The sequence below is a fragment of the Salvelinus fontinalis genome, chromosome 9 (genome assembly GCF_029448725.1).
Source record: "Salvelinus fontinalis isolate EN_2023a chromosome 9, ASM2944872v1, whole genome shotgun sequence".
Classification (NCBI taxonomy): domain Eukaryota; kingdom Metazoa; phylum Chordata; class Actinopteri; order Salmoniformes; family Salmonidae; genus Salvelinus; species Salvelinus fontinalis.
This window is the reverse complement of record NC_074673.1, coordinates 27,886,128-27,912,965: the sequence shown is the minus strand read 5'-3', so window position 1 is coordinate 27,912,965 and position 26,838 is coordinate 27,886,128. Positions and strand designations below refer to the sequence as shown.

At 43.1% G+C, this 26,838-nt stretch overlaps 1 protein-coding gene across 27 annotated transcripts in view; it reads right to left on the bottom strand.

The window, feature by feature from the left end:
• Positions 1 to 26,838, bottom strand: part of LOC129862372 (protein-methionine sulfoxide oxidase mical3a-like) — a 166,322-nt gene that overhangs the window by 49,655 nt on the left and 89,829 nt on the right. For 20 of the 27 annotated variants that reach the window (XR_008760758.1, XM_055933956.1, XM_055933961.1 and 17 more), the window contains 11 exons: positions 21,944 to 22,091; positions 15,104 to 15,306; positions 14,763 to 14,881; positions 14,539 to 14,610; positions 14,231 to 14,413; positions 11,442 to 11,558; positions 11,019 to 11,102; positions 3,938 to 4,054; positions 3,288 to 3,474; positions 2,150 to 2,244; positions 1,952 to 2,045 (listed from right to left, as the gene is read on the bottom strand). Coding sequence is in view for 26 of the 27 variants with exons in the window: in XM_055933956.1 (XP_055789931.1) it covers positions 1,952 to 2,045; positions 2,150 to 2,244; positions 3,288 to 3,474; positions 3,938 to 4,054; positions 11,019 to 11,102; positions 11,442 to 11,558; positions 14,231 to 14,413; positions 14,539 to 14,610; positions 14,763 to 14,881; positions 15,104 to 15,306; positions 21,944 to 22,091 (1,419 nt within the window). In the remaining variant the exon portion in view is untranslated. Of the gene's footprint in view, positions 1 to 1,951; positions 2,046 to 2,149; positions 2,245 to 3,287; positions 3,475 to 3,937; positions 4,055 to 5,334; positions 5,434 to 5,744; positions 5,856 to 7,008; positions 7,128 to 8,201; positions 8,293 to 11,018; positions 11,103 to 11,441; positions 11,559 to 14,230; positions 14,414 to 14,538; positions 14,611 to 14,762; positions 14,882 to 15,103; positions 15,307 to 21,943; positions 22,092 to 26,838 lie in introns of all 27 variants that reach the window. The other 7 variants (XM_055933962.1, XM_055933966.1, XM_055933963.1 and 4 more) reach the window with 4 other exon arrangements.

Here is a 26,838-nt window from a genome sequence, read left to right as displayed (position 1 = left end):
ACTATGTTTGGCTGATGCCAGGCAAACCTACCTGCCTGAATGCATAGTGCCAACTGTAAAGTTTGGTGGAGGAGGAATAATGGTCTGGGGCTGTTTTTCATGGTTCGGGCTAGGCCCATTAGATCCAGTGAAGGGAAATCTTAACGCTACAGCATACAATGACATTCTAGACGATTCTGTGCTTCCAACTTTGTGGCAACAGTTTGGGGAAGGCCCTTTTCAGTTTCAGCATGACAATGCCCCAGTGCACAAAGCAAGGTCCATACAGAAATGGTTTGTTGCGATCGGTGTGGAAGAACTTGACTGGCCTGCACAGAGCCCTGACCTCAACACCATCGAACACCTTTGGGATGAATTGGAACGCCGACTGCGAGCCAGGCCTAATCGCCCAACATCAGTGCCCAACCACACTAATGCGTGTGGCTGAATGGAAGCAATTCCCCGCAGCAATGTTCCAACATCAAGTGGACCGCCTTCCCAGAAGAGTACAGACTATTATAGCAGCAAAGTGGGGACCAACTCCGTATAAAATGTACATGATTTTGGAATGAGATGTTTGACGAGCAGGTGTCCTCATAATCATGTAGTGTATACGTCATGTTTGCGGCCTGCTTCTATCTTATTACCAAGTATAAAATGTTCTAGTAGATGTGGGATGAATGCCTTATACTTACCTTAAATATAATACTGGCCTAGTAGGCCTACAGATTACTTAATAAAGTCATCTAAGCTACAAACTTCACACTAGATAATTAGCCGTACATTAGATACATCAACCTACACGTTTCATCTGTAGAATCTATATAGTATATGCAAGATAAATGCAGCATTTAGCAAAAGCAGTATAGGTGTTAGAATGCAAAGAGCAGGGTGGGAAGGTAGAGGGATGCAGGAAGACAGACAGGACACCCACTGACGGTACAGTTTGAGAGATGAGGGGCAGGGTGGCTCTCACAAGGGACCAATCACAAGCACTGTTTCAAGCACTAGCTGTCAGCTTCAGGCTACTCTGATAGGAGGGTGAAAAGGTAAAGCTTACAAAGAACCAATCACAAGAAGTGATACAGGCACGCTCTAGCGAGCAGGTCAAATAGGACAAGGTAAAACTAAGAAAGTCAGAGACCACTACAGGTTACAATCACAATAGAGTTGAGCCTTCGATTAAAGCACAGGCAGGCAAAAGAGCATACTCAACGCATTTGTTGAGTAATATAACATATTTAATATTATAATTAAATTAATATAAATATTACATTTAATGTACAACTATTAATCAATTCAACAGGTTGCTGTTAAATCACTTAACTCATTAAATGACTAATAACAAAGTGAGAAAGGGGAAGTAACTACAGTATAATGAAGTTTTAAAACCCACAGAAGCGAACAGCGGAGGCTCATCATTTTGCCTGACTGTTATTTTAATTTCCCAGCTGAAAGAGATGGAAGAAGATGCACCATTCGTTTAAAATGTAGCTGCCAGCGGGGGCTACTTTATTGACCAAAAGGGGAGGGAATGCTGCATCTTCAAGAAAAAAACAACATACCACAAGCACAGAATCACATCAATAGGACAGCAAGCTATACGAAAGAGGAATAGAGGACGCCAGCTAACATTCACTCAGAGTCATTCGTTTGTGAAGTAAAGCCACAGAGGTCATATAAGGGGAGGGGGATACATTATGTTCTATGGGTACTGTAGTACATCATGCTACAGGTCATGCTAGGAGATTGAGCAAGGCGTTGAGGGTGAAACAGCAGAAGAGGTAGATACAGTAGGTATACAGAAGCGGCGAGTTGAGGGAGTTTAGCTCCACCTGGTGATAGGTCCAGGACAGGGTGCGGCGGAGGGTGCGCAGGGGCCCCTCCCCCACGCATCGAGCCTGGGCCAGCGGGGCCAGGCGGTGCAGTGGCACCACAGCTAGAGGTGAGGAAAGTGGGCTAGTGGGGGTACCTGAGGTCTGGCGCTCAGCGGGAGACAGGGATGTCATCTCCCCCCTCCCGGGGGAGTCCATGGTGACCACGGCGGGCAAGGATGCCTGGTTGTCCTGTAGACAGGAGGTGGTGGTCAATACACATCCTACACTTCCTGATTGTCCGACATGACAGATCCAGTGTGTGTGTGTGGGGGGAGGGGATGGGTCAGTAGTACCTTTGCATTGAGCAGAGCACGGAGCGGTGCTGGCCTCTTCCTCTGAGCCTGACCAGACAAGCGGTAACAGTAGTGCGGCTTGCAGTAAAACTTCCCTGCAGGAGGAGACAAAAACAGAGAAATATCAAATAAGCGCAAAACAAAACAACTTTCCAGATCAGCCTGCATTCCCTTCATCTGGCTGTTGCATATTTAGTATGGTGAAAGCCTCTGTGTGTATTAGACTACGCTGTTCATAGATAGACACTATTATTGTCCTCCCTCGCTCCCTCGGTTCCCAGTTGGCATTCTGGAGTCTGCTCTACCAGTGGGATGACTGGGATCACAAACTAAACAAGGAGAAACAGCCACTCAATCATTGCTAACAATCTCCTACTTGTTAAATGAGCCCAACAGAGATCTTATGACACCCATAGAGAAAAGGGAATGACATCACAAGACTGTAGCAGGCTCTATGAGGACAACGCAGGACAATCTGATAACTCCTACTGTAACCACAAGGACAAGGCTTGGTATAATTGACCATGCTAACAGTACATGTATGTCTGCCTATGAGTAGGCCAACATGTCAGTCAGCACTTTCTACAGTATCATAAAATTGTCAAATTATCCCTGCTGGTCATCTATAAATGTTTGAACATCTTGAAGAACAATCTGGCCTTAATGGCCATGTACTGTTATAATCTCCACCCGGCACAGCCATCAGAGGACTGTCAACCCTTCAGAGCCTGGTTCCTCTCTAGGGTTCTTCCTAGGTTCCTGCCTTTCTATGGAGTTTTTCCTAGCCACAGTGCTTCTACATCTGAATAGATTGCTGTTTGGGGTTTTAGGCTGGGTTTCTGTACAGCACTTTGTATCATCTGCTGGTGTAAAAAGGGATTTCTAAATACATGTGATAGATCTGATTGTATGTCAGTAATGTCTGTGCCCTGTTTGAATTTTGTCAAGACAAAACAAAGTGACTGTCATTCAGTGGGGTGTTTTTGTTCACATATCAACTTCATATTCACGTATGAAAGCTAGATCTGTTCACATGTAACAAACAGATCTGGGACCAGCTTACACTTGTATTGACTGAAAAGCACACTACATTATGATCATTGCGAGTGGTCTAAAGACGCATCTTGGGAGCACGTACCATCCTCCACATCGAAGGCGTAGGATGACAATCTAAGCGTCGTTCCGCAGTAGTCACATTTGAAGCAGCTACGGTGGAAGAACTTGCCCTCGGCACTCAGCCGCTCCATCACGTACACACGCTTCCGGCAGAAGAAGCACACGTCACTGCCCCCGATGTTCTGGGGAAACTCCTTCCTCAGGGAACCCTGTAGAGGAAGAGGGAGGAGAGGAGATTAGATCAGGGGCAGGGGAGAGGTGGAGAGCGATGGAGAGAGAGAGTGGGGAAATCGTGGGGATTTTAGTGGGGAAATCGAACTGATAGAGAATAATGGGATCAACTGTTCAATTGATATCAAACCATTCACAACCTAGTAGGTCATAACATGGGCCACTAAAACAAAAGAAGTTTGCATTTTCAGAAACACCTGAGATTATAGCACATTTTGGATACCACAACAAACACAAGGTCAACATGTTCCACACACACAGAACACTGGTCACAGAGTTAGTTTCTAAGAAACACACAATTGCAAATTGTTCTCTAGAACTAGCAGGAAGTCCTAGTTACACTCATTATCCACAAACATCACAGCTGCATTCGCAAGCTGGAGTCACTTCACTCTTGGGTCTACAACATGCCTAGTGCCCTACGACACCATTGGCTCTTACCAATTCCACCAATTCCCTCTCGTCAAGTAAGGGCTTGGGTTCCTCCTGAGGTTGAAGCTGATTGGCTATCTGATCAGCCAATAAGCTTACTCCCCCTGTGTACATCTTTAAATATCTCTATCGACGGCAGAGAGAGAAAGAAAGGACAGTAGGATGAGAGAAAGAGACAGAGGAAAAATTAAGAATGCAAAGGAATGTGAGAGAACGGAACGACATAGTAGTATGAGGAAGAGCGGTAAACTATGACAGGAGGTCTAGTACACTATGTAAGGCACTAAAGAGCACTGGAAAATAACTGATATCATGAGAGGGAAATTAAGCCATGTTTGGTTGATCAAGCGTGTAGATGTGTCGGCTCACCAATCCAATGAACTGCTTTGAATTAGTGTTTTCAAATATGTGCAAACCAACTGCATAGAACTCTTGAACCCTCCTTTACACTAATAGCCATGAGCCACACCACCACATGCAGTGTCTGACAGAAAGGGTGCTTGGAGTTTAACCATTACAACACCAGTGATGTCTACACACCATTACTTTAATGAGGAGCAACAGCTGTTGACTAGCCCTGTGATGCTGAGCAATAAACTGTAGCTATATGCACACACACACACGCACACACAGTGTTAACACACACACACAGTGTTAATTCTCACAGCGCAACCCTTTGGCTAATAAAACAAGAAACATAATTGGTCAACATGGACAAAGGATGTTAGGATCAACTATGTACATTCCAAAGATCAGTGATTCATTGTAATATCTCAAACACACTAACTGTAACCCTAAAATGGCCGGGATTAGATCTACAAAAATCTCTAAATAAAATGTATCCTGCAGAGAGACACAATTTAGGTCAGAGTTAGCATAGTGTAAGCCATATAAAAATATGACATTTAAATATTTCAAAGTATGGATGAGATTTACTGTATACCATGCTGTATTATAATATATAATCTCTGTCAACATGAAGATCAAATTAGGCTGTCCTGAGGGAGAAACACCTGGCAGGGTGTCCTTAAGCACAGTGACCACAACACTGCAATGATGCAGGCCACACCTAAGGGACTGCTAATATCAATCTATTGGAACATACATTATTCATATAGCTATGAATACAGTACATTCTCTTCCACTTTTCACTGTGTCATCACATTTTTCAACACAGCTAGCTGAGCAATATCTTGGACTAAAACGGCACATGTGTTTACATCCATAGAGATGAACCATTCCTGTATGCATTGTCCACATGCTTGTTAGGACGCACATCGGAAATCAGTTCAATCACATAACAGAGGCCAGGCAGTGAGTTATTTGGCCCATCTCCCAGAGGCACTGAGTAAGGTAGTGTGTTAGAGTCAGCCCCACTGCAGATCTCCTCAGGAGAGAGAGGGTACCTGTCGGAGAGTTTCAGGGGAGGAGAGGGGGCTCTCTGGGCTCTGGCTGCGTGACAGGTGCCACTGTTCTATAAAGAAACGTGAGCGCTTTTTCTTAGGCTCCAGGGGAAAGAAAAAAAAGAGAGGACAATTAAGGCAGGAGGACTTGGCATGAGAACAAAGAGAATAGGCAAAGATGCAAGACAAGCTGATATGGAAATCCCTTGGCTGGGTCATATTCTAATTCTACATAACACGAATGACAGATACTGAGTAAACAATAGGATTAATGGCAGTGTTTTATTTATTGTTTTATTACTCGATCTGACATTAATGACATCTTGTAAAGTAACTAAGGAGATCAGGTCTGTTCTTTTGGTAAAGTCCTCAACTTTGAACCTAGGCCAAGGCTATTGAGAGGTGTGTATCACCTGTGGCTTTGTCTGCTTGCTTTGAAACTGTGAGGCAAGCTGCTCAGCCCTCTCCTGTATACTAAGGCTATGTAACGGCATTTGGTCATCAGAGCGCAGAAGCTCTAGCTCCTGCAGAAGAACACATTATTAGATTCCAAAGAACAGAATAGGACTGGTAAGGAAGAATTTAGCCATGCACAAAGCATCCCATGCTCCACACAAGATCCATATTATTTAACATTTATTTAACCAGGAAAGACCATTGAGGTTAGAAACCTCTTTTGCGAGAGCAACCTGATTGATTGTGATAGAGGTTTTAGCCTTGTGTTCTAGGCTATTTGTGCTTGCTTTAGTGGTTTAAGTGATTTTTATGTGACAGGTTCATCTGACCTATGCATACTAACAAGGGTGCCCTGACTGCTGCGCCTTGACATAACTGATCCACTATTAGCAGATGTCACTCCTCATTTATGGTGTACTTGTAAATGCTGCATTGTTGCAAAGCCAATTTCTATTTGCCATGCAGTAGAAACACAGTAGAAAAACAAGTGCAAATTCAGCTTAGGTCAGCTATTGGAGGTTACTGGTTAACAGGGTGGTTACTGGTAGCCTAGCAGTTAAGAGCATTGGGCCAGTAACCAAAAGGTTTCTGGTTCGAATCCTTGAGATGACTCGGTTAAAACATTGGTTGATGTCCCCTTGAACAAGACACTTAACCCTAATTGCTCCTGTAAGTTTCTCTGGATAAGAGTGTCTGCTAAATGACTCAAGTGTAAAATGTAGCAGTCTGAGGAGAAATGTTATAATGCAGCTGTCCTTGATGGCAGTAGGTATATCTTATATCATTTAAAATCGAGTCAATCTATCAAAATCAATCTAGTGAGTTTTCCAAGGAGCAGAGATGAGGTAATGTGTTATTGTAGTTCCCCCCAGAGAAAAGGGTCTACCTGTCTGAGCGTTTCAGGGGAGGAGAGGGGGCTCTCTGGGCTCTGGCTGCGAGACCGGTGCCACTGTTCTATAAAGAAACGTGAGGGCTTTTTCTTAGGCTCCAGGGGAAGGAGAGGACAGATAAATAATGTAGGACAGTTCAGAAAAGGCAACAGGACTGAGAATGATGGCAATGAGGAATTCGCTTTGAGCTATAGTACAGTAGTAAAAAACACCAAAGACACTCAAACTATTAAAAAAAAAGAATAAATCCACAAGGCCTATCACTTACAGATAATGAATTGACTGATTATATAGGGCTCTGTTTTTTCACACAACATGCCATGGTGTTCACCTTTGGTTTCTCAGGTTTACCCTTAAACTTAGCGACTAATCTGGCAGACCTCTCCTGAATGCTAGGGATGTGAATAGGCTCTGGCTCGTCAAGCTGCACGGGTTTCCATTTCTGCAGATTAAACGAAGGTAAGCATTGTGTGTGTTTACAGTCTGTTTGTCCCAAAACATGATAATACTGGTTTGATGCAGTTAGCTGGTATGGTTGGCTTGAGAATTTAAGACAGGCTATGAAATAACAGACCTCTATTGACAACCCACTCTTTCAGGGGGAGTTGGGATATTTAAAGTATTTCCAATTCACACATGCATATTAATACACACTTGTACATGTGTCAAATAGGACAAATATAAGCACCCACCAAATTATTATTACAAATTGCACACATATCATATAATACTGTATATGAGTCAGCATGCAAGCACTGCTATGGAGATAGAGATCAAACAATAGTGCCCAAACTAAACATATGAAACTAGCCTTGAAATACTGTATACTTACATACTGTAAGTCATCGTCTGCTTACATTTTGTTGATTGTTCCAATCATATTCTGACCACAACAATCCCTTCCATCCCACACAAGCCGTAGAGACACCCAGTCACACACACTCTGCCTGTGTTGTTAGTTCCCTGAGGGTTAGCACTGATCACAGGCCCATTCAACCATGGTTACCCTGTGTGTCAGAAGGGTCTGGTCCTGGGTGGTGTCTCCCTCCTCCAGAACTCCTCCATCACAATGCTGAAGAACACACAGACACTTCAAAACTGACAGCTAGGACCATGTTTCTCCGCTCATAAACAAACCACAGCATGGCAACAAGGCCCCCACCTACACGCTGGTCAGCCACAACACAAGAAACCCGCTGACAAGAAGAACGGAAACTAAGACGAGATACAGTTTATTTTAGTTACGTTGGAAGTCCTCAAATCAAATGTTATTGTCACATACACATGGTTAGCAGATGTTATTTCAAGTGTAGCAAAATGCTAACGTCTAAAACGTTAATATATGGAGAGGAAGAAGAGTCACTACATTTCGTTTTCTACTTTGAAGGCACAACTGGATAACTTGTTCGTAAGGTAAGACAAGAGTCAAGACCTGAGAGGATAGAGGTTAGATAAAGGATCAACAAGGCAGAGGACAGGGGAGTGTGTCTGGTCTGGTATGGACTAGACTGGTCAGCTGTGAGTGAAGATAGAGTGAGAAGGTGGAGGAGGAGAGCAGAATGGTTTTCTTAGGGCAGCTCCGTGAGCCACAGGTTGACTCTGTACTGATTCTTGGCTTCAGAGTGGAGAGGACAGGCCAAAACCAAATTTCTTCACATTTACCAACTAATTGAACAGTTAAGCAAGCATGAGAGAAATCTGTTTTTTTGTGTTTTTTTTACGGCCACAAAAACCTTTTGGGACGCTCTTGTGAGTGAATGAGAAAAAAGCTAGAGGAACCACATAATGAGAAAGGTATGAAATACTGTGTTGAGCGAGAGTATACTTATGTGTATGATAGCAAAATGTTTGGAACTTTCAATAAATTCACTAGTTTTCCAGAAATCCTGGTTGGAGGAATCGTGATTTCTTGCTTATTACCTCTTGATTCCGGGAAATCATCCAACTGGGATTTCTAAAAAAACAGGGAATTTATTGAAAGTTCCAAACATTTTGCAATCCTACTTATATTTTTTAATTTTTTTATTTCACCTTTATTTAACCAGGTAGGCAAATTGAGAACACGTTCTCATTTACAATTGCGACCTGGCCAAGATAAAGCCAAGCAGTTCGGCACATACAACAACACATAGTTACACATGGAGTAAAACAAACATACAGTCAATAATACAGTGAAAAATAAGTCTATATACAATATGAGCAAGTGAGGTGAGATAAGGGAGGTGAAGGCAAACAAAATATATATATAAATAAATAAAAATATAAAAAGGCCATGGTGGTGAAGTAATTACAATATAGCAAGTAAAAAAAACACTGGAATGGTTGGTTTGCAGTGGAAGAAGGTGCAAAGTAGAGATAGAAATAATGGGGTGCAAAGGAGCAAAATAAATAAATACAGTAGGTAAAGAGGTAGTTGTTTAGGCTAAATTATAGATGGGCTATGTACAGGTGCAGTAATCTATGAGCTGCTCTGACAGCTGGTGCTTAAAGCTAGTGAGGGAGATAAGTGTTTCCAGTTTCAGAGATTTTTGTAGTTCGTTCCAGTCATTGGCAGCAGAGAACTGGAAGGAGAGGCGGCCAAAGGAAGAATTGGTTTTGGGGGTGACCAGAGAGATATACCTGCTGGAGCGCGTGCTACGGGTGGGCGTTGCTATGGTGACCAGCGAGCTGAGATAAGGGGGGACTTTACCTAGCAGGGTCTTGTAGATGACCTGGAGCCAGTGGGTTTGGCGACGAGTGTGAAGCGAGGGCCAGCCAACGAGAGCGTACAGGTCGCAGTGGTGGGTAGTATATGGGGCTTTGTTGTTCTCCTCCCAGAGCGCTAAGAACCTTGGCGTGATCCTGGACAACACCCTGTCGTTCTCCACCAACATCAAGGCGGTGGCCCGTTCCTGTAGGTTCATGCTCTACAACATCCGCAGAGTACGACCCTGCCTCACACAGGAAGCGGCGCAGGTCCTAATCCAGGCACTTGTCATCTCCCGTCTGGATTACTGCAACTCGCTGTTGGCTGGGCTCCCTGCCTGTGCCATTAAACCCCTACAACTCATCCAGAACGCCGCAGCCCGTCTGGTGTTCAACCTTCCCAAGTTCTCTCACGTCACCCCGCTCCTCCGCTCTCTCCACTGGCTTCCAGTTGAAGCTCGCATCCGCTACAAGACCATGGTGCTTGCCTACGGAGCTGTGAGGGGAACGGCACCTCAGTACCTTCAGGCTCTGATCAGGCCCTACACCCAAACAAGGGCACTGCGTTCATCCACCTCTGGCCTGCTCGCCTCCCTACCACTGAGGAAGTACAGTTCCCGCTCAGCCCAGTCAAAACTGTTCGCTGCTCTGGCACCCCAATGGTGGAACAAACTCCCTCACGACGCCAGGACAGCGGAGTCAATCACCACCTTCCGGAGACACCTGAAACCCCACCTCTTCAAGGAATACCTAGGATATGATAAAGCAATCCTTCTGCCCCCCCCCCCCCCCCCCTTAAAAGATCTAGATGCACTATTGTAAAGTGGCTGTTCCACTGGATGTCATAAGGTGAATGCACCAATTTGTAAGTCGCTCTGGATAAGAGCGTCTGCTAAATGACTTTAATGTAAATGTAATGTAAATGTTGACAAAACGGACAAAACGGATGGCACTGTGATAGACTGCATCCAATATGAGTCTGAAGAGCTACTAAAACATGTACACTAATCAGTGAAAATGAGTGTGTGAGATGGAAAAGTGGTATTGGAGAGCCTGTTCCTGGAGAGCTACCTACCCTCCTGAAGGTTTTCACTCAAACCCATTATAACTAACCGGATTCATCTTATCAACCAGCTAATTATTAGAATGTGGTGCGGTAGATTAGGGTTGGACTGAAAACCTACGGGAGGGTAGCTCTCCAGGAACAGGGCTAGAGACCCCTGGTCTTGATGTTAATGGCTTAACGGTCTGTTAGCTAATTATTTCCACCAAAAATATTTTTCACAACAGACTATTTCCAACCAATTAGCTCAACTGCAGATTAGCTTTCATGGGTCAATCAAGCACAGCTCTGAACTGGCCATTTCACTTAGGGGCTCAAACTGTTAGACTTAGCATATTTAATTTAAAAAGAACTAAACAAAAAAACGACAAAGCAGTTTTGATGATTAGTGCACAAGCGAACTAAGCTAAAACTTTGATGATTAGCACAATGAAGCTAACTGAGCTAAGCTGAAGCGATAGCCTTTGTCTATCAAAGCAGGGGATGTTAGCTAGCTAGTAACTAGCTATGATAGCATGGTTAACTGGTTAGCTGGAGATGGGAGACCGACTAGTAGGCAGGGACTACTACAGCGTCAGATCAGCTAGCCATACCTGCTCCCCTCTGTTGGGTAGGGTCTGACACTTGAACTTCTCCTTATAGGCAACGCTGAGCTGCTCCTGCTGTTGGGTTTGTTTCTGAGACAACATGGCAGGTGTGGGAGAGGGAGAGGGAGAGGGATAGGGATACGCCACATGAGACAAGAGAGAATATGACATCACGTCACTCACTGTCTGGGACGAACAGCACCCACACACAGCTGCTTATTCTGACACCACACACACGGAACTACTGGTTTCATGACTCCCAGAAAATAAAGCATGCTATGTCTAGGATCGATAACAGTTAACAATCTGAACAGAAAGCAGCTTTCCCCATGTATACTACTGTAAAACACAGCAGAGAGATGGTAGGTTAGGGACATCCAGGGGTTAGACAAGGGTCTAGGGGAGGGAGGTGAAGTGTCCACTCTTTACCTGTCTCCATGCAGGGACCAGAGCTAGGCAGACAGACTCCCTGGGGGGGTCCAGGGGGGCAGGAGGTGGGGGAGGGGGCTGCGCCACAAGGAGATCCAGATTGGGCAGAGAATCCCCCTTTGACCAGTTGAAGATCAGTGACAGTTAAAGTGGCCAATAAAAGACCAGGACACAGTGAGCGCAACCAACCATGAGTCAAGGTCATGATTGGAGGAGAGGAGAGGAAGAAGAGAAAAATAGAGAGGGAAGTGAATCATCAGAAGACAGAGTTATGCTGATTGGAAAACAAACTGGGAGCAAAAACCAAAAGTAAATTGTGTGTGTCATAAGAATAGTATGCTGTGTAATGTAATATGACTACAAATGTAGGATGTTAATTTGACCACTCTTTTGTCGCTGAGAATTTTCAAGCAAAGCAGGAAGTGCAAACTTGTAGTGTATTTAAGTTTTAAAAAGGCTTCTAAAGTTTGTAATTTGACTTGATATGCCATCATGAAAAATGTTATCAACCCCTGCAAACATGTCCATAAATTATAATTCACATAATTTACATTTCCTGTTGCTCCAGGATTATTTTCCTGCTGTAACAAACTGGCTCAAATTAAGATCCTACATCTGGACAATATGGACAAAAGCATTACATGGGCTTGCTCCTACCTATCTTTCCGATTTGGTCCTGTCGTACATACCTACATGTACGCTTCGGTCACAAGACACAGGCCTCCTAATTGTCCCTAGAATTAGGGCTAGGGCTTTCTCCTATAGAGCTCCATTTTTATGGAATGGTCTGCCTACCCATGTGAGAGAGACAGACGGTCTCAACCTTTAAGTCTTTATTGAAGACTTATCTCTTCAGTAGGTCATATGCTTGAGTGTATTCTGGCCCAGGAGTGTGAAGGTGAACGGAAAGGCTCTGGAGCAACGAACCGCCCTTGCTGTCTCTGCCTGGCCGGTTCCCCTCTCTCCACTGAGATTCTCTGCCTCTAACCCTATTACAGGGGCTGAGTTACTGGCTTACTGGTGCTCTTTCATGCCGTCCCTAGGAGGGGTGCGTCACTTGAGTGGGTTGAGTCACTGACGTGATCTTCCTGTCTGGGTTGGCGCCCCCCCTTGGGTTGTGCCGTAGCGGAGATCTTTGTGGGCTATACTCGACCTTGTCTCAGGATGGTAAGTTGGTGGTTGAAGATATCCCTCTAGTGGTGTGGGGGCTGTGCTTTGGCAAAGTGGGTGGGGTTATATCATTCCTGTTTGGCCCTGTCCGGGGGTAATTGCTTGCTGTTTGGGGTTTTAGGCTGGGTTTCTGTACAGCACTTTGAGATATCAGCTGATGTAAGAAGGGCTATATAAATAAATTTGATTTGAGAATATGACATGCATTATTATTGTACAAACTGGAACTATCTTAGGTTTGTAATTTACTATAGACTCAAGAAAAATAATATGGACACTGTGGCAAAGAAATTATCAGCATTTCATGCAAAGAGCTGAAGGGTCAAACAAGGGGTGAAAAGGTGAAGCCCCGTTGTTTGAAACACGCACACAGACACACTCAGCAGCAGCAGAATCAAATTGAATATTACCACCAGTGGGACTCAACATAAGTAGGGCTTAGCGCCTATAAACCAACTTGTACTGTACAGCCTCTCTGATGGGACATTTGTAGCTGGTTATTATACCATTAGAAAAGATGACATTGATTTACCAATCATATTTCAGATTGTACAAATCTGTGACCAAGAGAGAAACGCTTCTAGTATTGTGCTCAAAGCTCTTGACCTGAGGCAGGCTACTTCTAACGTGTCATCAATTCAATTTACATCAACCGAGTCTTTTGTGTATCAAAGATTGTATCAGATTTCACAATAGCAAAACACACATCCCAAGGAGGAATTTTAGATTTGGCACCACTTGGGAATGCTGCCTGAGAGTTGTCTTTCTATGTCAACAATATTAGCTTGTGTTCCACTAGCCCACAGAGTCCCCCCCCCCCCCCCCCCCCCCAGCCCACAGAGTCCCCCCACCACTGCTCCAGGCCTGCAGTATTGCCTCTCAGGGTGACTGTCCCAGGTTCAGGTCTTGGGTTGGGTCTGTAAACCCATTCCTCCCCACAGTCCCGGAGGAGCCAGACAGTCACCACTATCCTCCTACCTACTGCAAGCCGCCAGGCCCGGGCCACATCAATACACACATTCTGGGCCCGTATTCACAAAGCGTCTCAGCGTATGAGTGCTGATGTAAGATCAGGTCCTCTGTAGCTCAGTTGGTAGAGCATGGCTCTTACAATGCCAGGATAGTGGGTTTGAATCCTAGGACCACCTATACTCAAAGAATCTATCCACACATGACTAAGTTGCTTTTGCTAAATGGAGTTTTAATTATGCATTGTATTTAATCATTCATTATGATCTAAAAAGAAAAACTGATCCTAGAACAGCACTCCTACTCTGAAGCTTTATGAATACAGGCCCTGGAGTTCAACACATTAATACAGTAGTACAGTGTTGCTACACACTCAGCATCACGAGACTTGGAGTCATGTTAGACGCCATGAGATGAAATAGATCTACATCTAACTTCTGCATATTTACTCTGTCTAGACAAACAAAACACTGTCTAGACAAAGAAAGCTGTCTTCATGTCATTATCATCCAGGAAAGCTAAATCTCAAGCAACAGTTCTCATGTTTAAAACGGTTTACTCCGTCTCTAGTCTCTTCCCCCATCCGGGCAAGCAAGACTACTCCTTCTCCCATCGTTAACACCACCCAGACATAATAAGTCTCTCCATACCTGTCGTTTGAGGCCCTTGGACTCTGCAGGAGCATTCTCCTCAAACTTGGCGAGGAGCTGGGTGGCCATGGACTTGACTTTGTTATGGTTCCCTACAGCTGCTGTCTCTTCCTTCATCTTCCTCTCCGTTAGAGCAGTACTGTTGGACGGCCTGTCATCGTGGTTACCCCTCAAAACCTCCTCCTGTTACAAACACATGAACAGTACAAAACCAGAGAATGAGTTTAACCTGAGAGACGTTTCTATCCGTCTGCAAAGCAGAGTTCAACGCCTGAATTATATTTTTAACCCTTGAAAGTTTTACGCACTTCTTCAGAATAGCCAGCCTGGCTAGTCTTCCTCCTCTTCCCCAAACCATCCACATCCTTCTCCTTCTTGTCCTGTTGATCACATAATCACATGTTGTCACTGGTTATTTCAGGCAGACAGCTATTGACTCCTACAGTAGCATTATAAGATGACGATATACACAGCAGTAACACAGTGCTAAAGGGAATGGGACTGCTGAGCTGACAATGATGCATTGGATGACCTTGGGGTTGCGTTTGCGGGATATGGCGATGCTCTGGCCCAGCTTGCTAAGGAAGGAGATGGGAGACTTAGTGCTGTTGATCAACGCAGCCTTCTCCTCAGGGCTCATGTTTTGGTTATCTGGAAATATAAAATATACAAAATGTAAGGCGTTACACTAGGGTCATGAAAATTCTCATTGGATGAGTTCAGGTAGTCCCTCTCTGTTTCTGGTCTGTTTGGTGCATAATATATATTACTGATCACTCAGTGTGTATAACATTTCAACCAATCTTCAACACTCCCCCACCCCCCAAATAAAAACGATATTCATGAAACTAACCAAAGGTGTGCATTACTCACCTCCGGCCCCAGGGGGAACTGTGTCCTTGAACATCTCGTAGAACTGGCTGAGGTACATGACCATGGAGAGCTTGTCGGGCTCTGACACCTGGGACATCTCCTTGCCCGTCATGCAGGGCGAGATTCCAAACTCCCGCTCGGCCACGTCGAATCCCAACTGGTTGTTTTTCTGTTGGTCCCGTTCGTCCAAGGAGTCAAAGTCGCTGTGGGCAGAGAGAGACAGAATGTCTGGGAGTCAAAACAACCAGTAACACTGTGAATGTTAACATCACTTGGCTTTCCAAATAAACATGAGCAGGTTCTAATGCGGTGGATGCAGAGGTTGACATTAGCAAGCCACCCCTTTCCTTGTACGGTTAGTGTTGCAGCATCAGCACCATGCTATTAGCAGTGCGGGAAGTCAGTGAGATACCTGGAAATAGAAAATATAGAAAATGTAAGGCATTACACCAGGGTCATATCCATTAAAGTTTTGCAATGGAAAATAGGGATACCTTGAGGGATACCTTCTTGAGCACAAACTTATTTATGAACTCCAATCTGGCTCAGAACAGCTCATCCACTGATACTTGCCTTATCCACAGTATAAGAATATTTTGAAGATAAATACACAACGCAGAGACAGAGGACAAGAGGTCAATAGAGTACGAGAGGATAAAGAGGACGAAAAGTCAATAACGATCAACGGAAATAGTGTTTTTTCTGTAATAGGGGACTAATGAACAATGAGTCAGAGACATGGGAGGAATGTGTCTATACAGTGAGCCTGAAATAGAAGGGGAACTATACAGGTATGGTCATGTTAGACTTGCAAAAGCTTTTGACACTGTGGACCATGTTATTCTCCTGATGAAACTGAAATGTTTGGTTCTAAATGATGTAGCAGTGAATTGGTTTAGGTCTTATCAGACCAACAGAACACAAGTATGTAATGTTGGTGATGTTCTGTCAGAGGTCAAAGAAATATCCTGTGGAGTACAGCAAGGATACATTTTAGGGCCTCTCTTATTTAAAGTTGAATGATATGCTAGATACACTAAAGTGCAAACTCCTGCTTTATGCTGATGACACAGCCATACTGGTATCAGGGAAGGATACAGTTTACACAGCCAGAAGAGGACTGGCCACCCCTCATAGCCTGGTTCCTCTCTAGGTTTCTTCCTAGGTTCTGGCCTTTCTAGGGAGTTTTTCCTGGTTTTAGGCTGGGTTTCTGTACAGCACTTTGAGATATCAGCCGATGTAAGAAGGGCTTTATAAATACATTTTACAGCGGAGACCCTGAGTAAGGAATTGCATTTTGTTAGAGATTGGTTGACTGACAACAAATTGTCGCTACATTTGGGAAACTGAATCAATTTTGTTTAGAACAAAACGTAGATTGCTTAGGTTTGACAAGATAAAAGGTCCACTGTGCAGGCAAGGAGATTGATTCTAAAACAAGTGTAATTTATCTTTGTGTGTCCCTAGATCAATCCCTTTCTAGAGACCTGATTGCTGCTAAAGTTCTTTCTAAAATGGCGAACAAATTGATATTTTAATATAGTAACACTAGATATTTTAACATCAAAGTTAAGAAACTGCTTGTCTCAGCCTTGATTCAGTGTCATGTTGATTATGCTGCTCTGCTTGGTATAGTGGGCGATCAAAAAAGATGAAGAGAATGCAGGTCATGCAAAATGATGTTAATGTTATCAGGTATATGCTAAATGTCCCCCTAGGACCCACATAGGGGTACAGTTCCGGGAGGTGGGCTTGTTGCCTTTGGAGTCCAGAGTGGACCAACTTTAATCATATTCATGACACCTTAAATGATCGTGCCCCAGGTTATATGAAAAACAACATTGATATGGTCTTTAACCAACACAGTTACAATACCAGAGCTAGTGTTATGTCTTGTAAAATCCCAAGAGGAAACAGTACTGCGAGGAGCATGTTTGTCTATACAGGTATTTGTCTATGGAACATCCTTCCCTTGGAGATCAAGCAAATAAACAGTAGAAATAGCTTTAAAAAGCAGGCAACGTTTTTCATTTGGACAAAGTTGTCTAAGAGAAACCACACCACTGCCCCTTGTGCCCCTTTCCGCTGGTCAAGTGTATTTATTTGAATGATACTGTACTGTAGGTATGATGTGCAATGAATCAATTGTTTTAATGTGAAATGAATATGGTTGATTTTTAAGGTTAGGGAGAAGTGCAGTGAATAGTGTAACTTTTTAGGATGTCAATATAAATTAATGTATAAATGGTTGTTTGTAATTTTGTCTTGTCTTCCTAATCATTATATGTTTTTTTGTTTTTTTACCATCGAAGACCACTTTGGAATCCAGAGTTTTCATTAATAATTCCAAGTGATATCCTCTGGGTCCACATTGTACATTTTGTTGTATATGTCTGTTACCCAAAATAAAATAAATTCAAATGTGAACTAATTAGAGCTGTCTGTGTACTGCACTTAATGCATATTTCCCATCCATGCAGCCTTTTCCCACACCCCTGCCCCAGTCATCTGGACAATGAAAGGCAGCAGGACAGAAGAGAACTACTTGGTAAATGTCAGTCAGGGTTATAATGCTAATCGCTGTGTAACCAGCAGAGGGTAACAACTTAATCTCTCCCCTCGTTAGGCAATGTGTGTGTCTCCGCTGTGTGTGTCGTCTTTGCTGGGTGTGTGTGTGTGTAGTAGGGGTACCATACATAATTTTCCCTGAAGCAACAGGCAATTTGAGCTTTTACCTAATTTAGTGAAAAGCCAAGGCCTTGACAGCATGTGCCAGGAGATAAATAACACATGCTACAAACAAAGTGGTAAAGCAGTCACAGCAGTCAGGCCATTCCAGTCAATTAAAGTTTTAACCCCTTTTTTTGCTGACAGTAAGGGCCATGTTAATGCCAGTATGTCAGGACCTGACAAAGATCTAAACCGTGTGCATATTGACTAGCCTGATGAATATTTACTGGCCTAATTACGTGATGGAGCAATCATGTGTGCAGGTCCTCCTTCATTCCTATGCTTATTATAATAATAATAAGAAGAAGAAGAAGAAGAAGAAGAAGAAGAACTTATATAGCGCTTTTCAAGGACCCAGAGTTGATTTACAAGTAAACCTCACCTGTAAGCATTTCTACAGGAGAAATCCAGATATATGGTACCAGTCAAAAGTTTGGACACACCTACTCATTCCAGGGTTTTTCTTTATTTTTACTATTTTCTACATTATAGTGAAGACATCAAAACAATGAAATAACACATATCCAATCATGCAGTAACCAAAAAAAAGTGTTAAATCAAAATATATTTTATATTTGAGATTCTTCAAAGTAGCCACCCTTTGCTTTGATGACAGCTTTGCACACTCTTGGCATTTTCTCAACCAGCTTCATGAGGTAGTCACCTGGAATGCATTTCAATTAACAGTTGTGCATTGTTAAAAGTTAGTGTAATTTGAGCCAATCAGTTGTGTTATGAGAAGTTAGTGGTGGTATACAGAAGATAGCCCTATATGGTAAAAGACCACGTCCATATTATGGCAAGAACAGCTTAAATAAGCAAAGAGAAATGACAGTCTATCATTACTTTAAGATATGAAGGTCAGTGAATCTGGAAAATTTCAAGAACTTTGAAAGTTTCTTCATGTGCAGTCGCAAAAACAATCAAGCGCTATGATGAAACTGGCTCTTATGAGGACCGACTAAGGAAAGGAAGACCCAGAGTTACCTCTGCTGCAGAGGATAAGTTCATTAGAGTTAACTGCACCTCAGATTGCAGCCCAAATAAATGCGTCACAGAGTTCAAGTAACAGACATCTCAACATCAACTGTTCAGAGGAAACTGCGTGAATCAGGTCATGGTCGAACTGCTGCAAAGAATCCACTACTAAAGGACACCAATAAGAAGAAAAAACTAGCTTGGGCCAAGAAACACGAGCTATTGACATTAGACCGGCGGAAAGCTGTGATATTGTGATATTTTTGGTTCCAACCGCCGTATCTTTGTGAGACACAGAATAGGTGAACGGATGATCTCCGCATATGTAGTTCCTACCGTGAAGCATGGAGGAGTTGTGATGGTGTGGGGGTGCTTTACTGGTGACACTATCTGTGATTTATCTAAAATTCAAGGCACACTTAACCAGCATGGCTACCACAGCATTCTGCAGTGATACACCATCCCATCTGGTTTGCGCTTAGTGGGAGTATCATTTGTTTCCAACAGGACAATGACCTAACACACCTCCAGGCTGTGTAAGGGCTATTTGTCCAAGAAGGAGAGTGATGGAGTGCTGCATCAGACGACCTGCCTCCACAATCACCCGACCTCAAACCAATTGAGATGGAGTTGGAAGGAAAAGTTGTCACCAAGGCAGAAGGGTGACTACTTTGAAGTATCTAAAATATCAAAAAAGATTTACATTTGTTTAACACCTTTTTGGTTACTACATGATTCCATATGTGTTATTTCATAGTTTACTGTTTTCACTATTATTCTACAATGTAGAAAATAGAAAAAAAATAAGAAAAAACCTTGAATGAGTAGGTGTCTTAACTTTTTACTGGTACTGTATACTGGACAAAAATATAAAGCGCAACATGCAACAATTTCAGAGATGTTACTGTACATAAAAGGAAATCAGTAAATAGAAATAAATAAATAAGGCCCTAATCTATGGATTTCAGATGACTGGGCAGGGGTGCAGCTGGGCTTTGGAGGGCATAGGCCAACCCACTTGGCAGCCAGGCCCACCTACTGAGGAGCCACCCCCAGCCAATCAGAATGAGTTTCTCTCCCAAAATGGGCTTTATTACAGACAGAAATACTCCTTAGCGTACAGAACACACTTTTTTCAGCTCTCAGGACCTCAGACAGGGCCGAAGGTTCACCTTCCAACAAGAAATCAACCCTCAGCACACAAGAGTGGCTTCGGGACATTTCTCAATGTCCTTGGGTGGCCCAGCCAGAGGCCGGGCTTGAACCCGATCCAACATCTCTAGAGAAACCGGAAAATAACTGTGCAGCAACGCTCCCTATCCAATCTGACAAAGCCTGAGAAGAATAGGAGAAACTCCCAAAATACAGGTATGCCAAGCTTGTAGCTTCATACCCAAGAAGACTCAATGCTGTAATCGCTGCAAAGGTGCTTCAACAAAGTACTGAGTAAAGGGTCTGAATACTTACAATGGCTTGCAAAAGTATTCACCCCCCTTGGCATTTTTCCTATTTTGTTGCCTTACAACCTGGAATTAAAATAGGTTTTTGGGGGGTTTGTATCATTTGATTTACACAACATGCCTCCCACTTTGAAGATGCAAAATATTTGTGAAACAAACAAAAAATAAGACAAAAAAACTAAAAACTTGAGCGTGCGTAACTATTCACCCCCCAAAGTCAATACTTTGTAGAGCCACCTTTTGCAGCAATTACAGCTGCAAGTCTCTTGGGGTATGTCTCTATAAGCTTGGCACATCTAGCCACTGGGATTTTTTCCCAGTCTTCAAGGCAAAACTTCTCCAGCTCCTTCAAGTTGGATGGGTTCCGCTGGTGTACAGCAATCTTTAAGTCATACCACAGATTCTCAATTGGATTGAGGTCTGGGCTTTGACTAGGCCATTCCAAAGCATTTAAATGTTTCCCCTTAAACCACTCAAGTGTTGCTTTAGCAGTATGCTTAAGGTCATTGTCCTGCTGGAAGGTGAACCTCCGTCCCAGTCTCAAATCTCTGGAAGACTGAAACAGGTTTCCCTCAAGAATTTCCCTGTATTTAGCGCCATCCATCATTCCTTCAAATTCTGACCAGTTTTCCAGTCACTGCCGATGAAAAACATACCCAAACATGCTGCCACCACCATGCTTCACTGTAGGGATGGTCTTTCAGGGTGATGAGAGGTGTTGGGTTTGCACCAGACATAGTGTTTTCCTTGATGGCCAAAAAGCTCAATTTTAGTCTCATCTGACCAGAGTACCTTCTTCCATATGTTTGGGGAGTCTCCCACATGCCTTTTGGCGAACAACAAACGTCTTTGCATATTTTTTTCTTTAAGCAATGGCTTTTGTCTAGCCACTCTTCCGTAAAGCCCAGCTCTGTGGAGTGAACGGCTTAAAGTGGTCCAATGGACAGATACTCCAATCTCCGCTGTGGAGCGTTGTAGCTCCTTCAGGGTTATCTTTGGTGTCTTTGTTGTGGTGGGCGTCCCTCTCTTGGCAGGTTTGTTGTGGTGCCATATTCTTTCAATATTTTAATAAGAGGTTCAAAGTTTCAGATATTTTTTTACAACCCTACAGTGATCTGTATTTCTCCACATATTTGTCTCTGACCTGCTTAGAGAGCTCCTTGGTCTTCATAGTGCCGCTTGCTTGGTGGTGCCCCTTGCTTAGTTGTGTTGCAGACTCTGGGACCTTTCAGTACAGGTGTATATACACTTAGATTGCACACAGGTGGACTTAACTAGTTATGTGACTTCTGAAGGTAATTGGTTGCACCAGATCTTATTTAGGGGTTTCATAGCAAAGGGGGTGAATACATATGCACCCACCACTTTTCTGTTTTTTTATTTAAAAATAAAATAAAAATTGAAACAAGTAATTTTTTTTGTTTCACTTCACCAATTTGGACTATTTTGTGTATGTCCATTACATGAAATCCAAATAAATATCAATTTAAATTGCAGGTTGTAATGCAACGAAATAGGAAAAACGCCAAGGGGGATGAATACTTTTGCAAGGCACTGTATGTAAATGTGATATTGTTTTGCTTTGGCATTATGGGGTATTGTGAATAAGGCTGTAACGTCTGAATTCGGAAGTATTTCCGAATGCACTGTATATACTGTAAATATGACTCACATGAGGTCAGGTCTATAGCGGTGGATGAGGGAACACAGGGCCATGCCACTCTTCCAGGACATGGTGAGGTCGGTCACACTGACTTTCCTGTAGCCCTCCGTCTGTCTCTGACACCAGTTCAGCAGCTTGCTGGAGCGAGCAATGGACTCTGGGAAAGGAAAAGCAGTCAGTGACTAGTGGACTATAACGTGTTTGGGACCAGGGCTTAGGGTGTTTTAGAGCAAACAGTCAGAAGTTTTGCCCTTTGGAATGTTCATACAGTCATTGAACACTGGCCACTTTACATACCGTTTTACCCACTTTATATATGTATATACTGTATTCTAGTCATGGCTCATCCTATATAACTAGTGTTGTGCACAAATGTTCTATTCATATACTATCTTTACACACCATTATATACAGTACCAGCTTGGACACACGTACTCATTCAAAGGTTTTTATAAAAAAAAATACTATTTTCTACATTGTAGAATAATAGTGAAGACATCAAAACTGTGAAATAACGCATATGAAATCATGTAATAAAAAAACAACAACATCTAAATATATTTTATATTTGAGATTCTTCAAATAACATTTTTTTTTTACACTTTTTTGGTTACTACATGATTCCATATGTGTTATTTCATAGTTTTAATGTCTTCACTATTATTCAACAATGTAGAAAATAGTAAAAAAAAAAGAAAAAGCCTGGAATGATTTGGTGTGTCCAGACTTCCGACGGGTAGTGTATGTATGTATGTATGTATGTATGTATGTATGTATGTATGTATGTATGTATGTATGTATGTATGTATGTATGTATGTATGTATGTTTTTTATTTATTTAACCTTTATTTAACCAGGTAGGCAAATTGAGAACACGTTCTCATTTACAATTGCGACCTGGCCAAGATAAAGCAAAGCAGTTCGACACATACAACAACACATAGTTACACATGGAGTAAAACCTACATACAGTCAATAATACAGTGAAAAATTAGTCTATATACAATATGAGCAAGTGAGGTGAGATAAGGGAGGTGAAGGCAAACAAAATATATATATAAATAAATAAAAATATAAAAAGGCCATGGTGGCGAAGTAAATACAATATAGCAAGTAAAAAAAGAAAAAAGTAGAGATAGTAGAGATAGAAAAAAGTAGAAATAGAAATAATGGGGTGCAAAGGAGCAAAATAAATAAATAAATAAATAAATACAGTAGGTAAAGAGGTAGTTGTTTAGGCTAAATTATAGATGGGCTATGTACAGGTGCAGTAATCTATGAGCTGCTCTGACAGCTGGTGCTTAAAGCTAGTGAGGGAGATAAGTGTTTCCAGTTTCAGAGATTTTTGTAGTTCGTTCCAGTCATTGGTAGCAGAGAACTGGAAGGAGAGGCGGCCAAAGGAAGAATTGGTTTTGGGGGTGACCAGAGAGATATACCTGCTGGAGCGCGTGCTACAGGTAGGTGCTGCTATGGTGACCAGCGAGCTGAGATAAGGGGGGACTTTACCTAGCAGGGTCTTGTAGATGACCTGGAGCCAGTGGGTTTGAAGACGAGTATGAAGCGAGGGCCAGCCAACGAGAGTGTACAGGTCGCAGTGGTGGGTAGTATATGGGGCTTTGGTGACAAAACGGATGGCACTGTGATAGACTGCATCCAATTTATTGAGTAGGGTTTTGGAGGCTATTTTGTAAATGACATCACCGAAGTCGAGGATTGGTAGGATGGTCAGTTTTACAAGGGTATGTTTGGCAGCATGAGTGAAGGATGCTTTGTTGCGGAATAGGAAGCCAATTCTAGATTTAACTTTGGATTGGAGATGTTTGATGTGAGTCTGGAAGGAGAGTTTACAGTCTAACCAGACACCTAGGTATTTGTAGTTGTCCACATATTCTAAGTCAGAGCCGTCCAGAGTAGGGTTGTTGGACAGGCGGGCAGGTGCAGGCAGCGATCGGTTGAAGAGGATGCATTTAGTTTTACTTGTATTTAAGAGCAAATGGAGGCCACGGAAGGAGAGTTGTATGGCATTGAAGCTCGCCTGGAGGGTTGTTAACACAGTGTCAAAAGAAGGGCCAGAAGTATACAGAATAGTGTCGTCTGCGTAGAGATGGATCAGAGAATCACCAGCAGCAAGAGCGACATCATTGATGTATACAGAGAAGAGAGTCGGTCCAAGAATTGAACCCTGTGGCACCCCCATAGAGACTGCCAGAGGCCCGGACAACAGACCCTCCGATTTGACACACTGAACTCGATCAGAGAAGTAGTTGGTGAACCAGGCGAGGCAATCATTAGAGAAACCAAGGCTGTCGAGTCTGCCGATGAGGATGTGGTGATTGACAGAGTCAAAAGCCTTGGCCAGGTCAATGAATACGGCTGCACAGTATTGTTTCCTATCGATGGCGGTTAAGATATCGTTTATGACCTTGAGCGTGGCTGAGGTGCACCCATGACCAGCTCTGAAACCAGATTGCATAGTGGAGAAGGTATGGTGGGATTCAAATTTGGTCGGTAATCTGTTTGTTGACTAGGCTTTCGAAGACCTTAGAAAGGCAGGGTAGGATAGATATAGGTCTGTAGCTGTTAGGGTCAAGAGTGTCCCCCCCTTTGAAGAGGGGGATAACCGCAGCTGCTTTCCAATCTTTGGGAATCTCAGACGACACGAAAGAGAGGTTGAAAAGGCTAGTAATAGGGGTGGCAACAATTTCAGCAGATAGTTTTAGAAAGAAAGGTTCCAGATTGTCTAGCCCGGCTGATTTGTAGGGGTCCAGATTTTGTAGCTCTTTCAGAACATCAGCTGACTGTATTTGGGAGAAAGAGAAATGGGGAAGGCTTGGGCGAGTAGCAGAGGGGAGGGCAGTGCTGTTGACCGGGGTAGGGGTAGCCAGGTGGAAAGCATGGCCAGCCGTAGAAAAATGCTTATTGAAATTCTCAATTATAGTGGATTTGTCGGTGGTGACAGTGTTTCCTATCTTCAGTGCAGTTGGAAGCTGGGAGGAGGTGTTCTTATTCTCCATGGACTTTACAGTGTCCCAGAACTTTTTTGAATTTGTGTTGCAGGAAGCAAATTTCTGCTTGAAAAAGCTAGCCTTGGCTTTTCTAACTGCCTGTGTATATTGGTTTCTAGCTTCCCTGAAAAGTTGCATATCACGGGGGCTGTTCGATGCTAATGCAGAACGCCATAAGATGTTTTTCTGTTGGTTAAGGGCAGTCAGGTCAGGAGAGAACCAAGGGCTATATCTGTTCCTGGTTCTAAATTTCTTGAATGGGGCATGCTTATTCAAGATGGTGAGGAAGGCATTTTAAAAAAATATCCAGGCATCCTCTACTGACGGGATGAGATCAATATCCTTCCAGGATACCTCGGCCAGGTCGATCAGAAAGGCCTGCTCGCTGAAGTGTTTCAGGGAGCGTTTGACAGTGATGAGTGGAGGTCGTTTGACCGCTGACCCATTACGGATGCAGGCAATGAGGCAGTGATCGCTGAGATCTTGGTTGAAAACAGCAGAGGTGTATTTGGAGGGCAAGTTGGTTAGGATGATATCTATGAGGGTGCCCGTGTTTACGGAATTGGGGTGGTACCTGGTAGGTTCATTGATAATTTGTGTGAGATTGAGGGCATCAAGCTTAGATTGTAGGATGGCTGGGGTGTTAAGCATGTTCCAATTTAGGTCGCCTAGCAGCACGAGCTCTGAAGATAGATGGGGGGGATAGTATGTATGTATGTATGTATGTATGTATGTATGTATGTATGTATGTATGTATGTATGTATGTATGTATGTACAGTTGAAGTTGGAAGTTTACATACACCTTAGCCAAATACATTTAAACCCATTTTTTTCACAATTCCTGACATTTAATCCAAGTAAAAATTCCCTGTCTTAGGTCAGTTACGATCACCACTTTATTTTAAGAATGTGAAATGTCAGAATAATAGTAAAGAGAATGATTTATTTCAGATTTTATTTATTTATTCACATTCCCATTGGGTCAGAAGATTACATGCACTCAATTAGTATTTGGTAGCATTGCCTTTAAATTGTTTAACTTGGGTCAAAAGTTTCGGGTAGCCTTCCACAAGCTTCCCACAATATGTTGGGTGAATTGTGGCCCATTGCTCCTGACAGAGCTGATGTAACTGAGGCAGGTTTGTAGGCCTCCTTGCTCGCACATACTTTTTCAGTTCTGCCCACAAATTTTCTATAGGATTGATGTCAGGGCTTTGTGATGGCCACTCCAATACCTTGACTTTGTTGTCCTTAAGCCATTTTGCCACAACTTTGGAAGTATGCTTGGGGTCATTATCCATTCGGAAGACCCATTTGCGATCAAGCTTTAACTTCCTGACTGATGTCTTGAGATGTTGCTTCAATATATCCACATCATTTTCCGTACTCATGATGCCATCTATTTTGTGAAGTGCACCAGTCCCTCCTGCAGCAAAGCACCCCCACAACATGATGCTGCCACCCCCGTTCTTCACGGTTGGGAGGTGTTCTTCAGCTTGCAAGGGTACCCCTTTTTCCTCCAAACATAACGATGGTCATTCTGGCCAAACAGTTCTATTTTTGTTTCATCAGAACAGAGGACATTTCTCCAAAAAGTATGATCTTTGCCCCCATGTGCAGTTGCAAACCGTAGTCTGGCTTTTTTATGGTGGTTTTGGAGCAGTGGCTTCTTCCTTGGTGAGTGGCCTTTCAGGTTATGTCGATATAGGACTCGTTTTACTGTGGATATAGATAATTTCGTACCCGTTTCCTCCAGCATCTTCACAAGGTCCTTTGCTGTTGTTCTGGGATTAATTTGCACTGTTCGCAACAAAGTGCGTTCATCTCTAGGAGACAGAACGCGTCTCCTTCCTGAGAGGTATGACGACTGCGTGGTCCCATGGTGTTTATACTTGCTT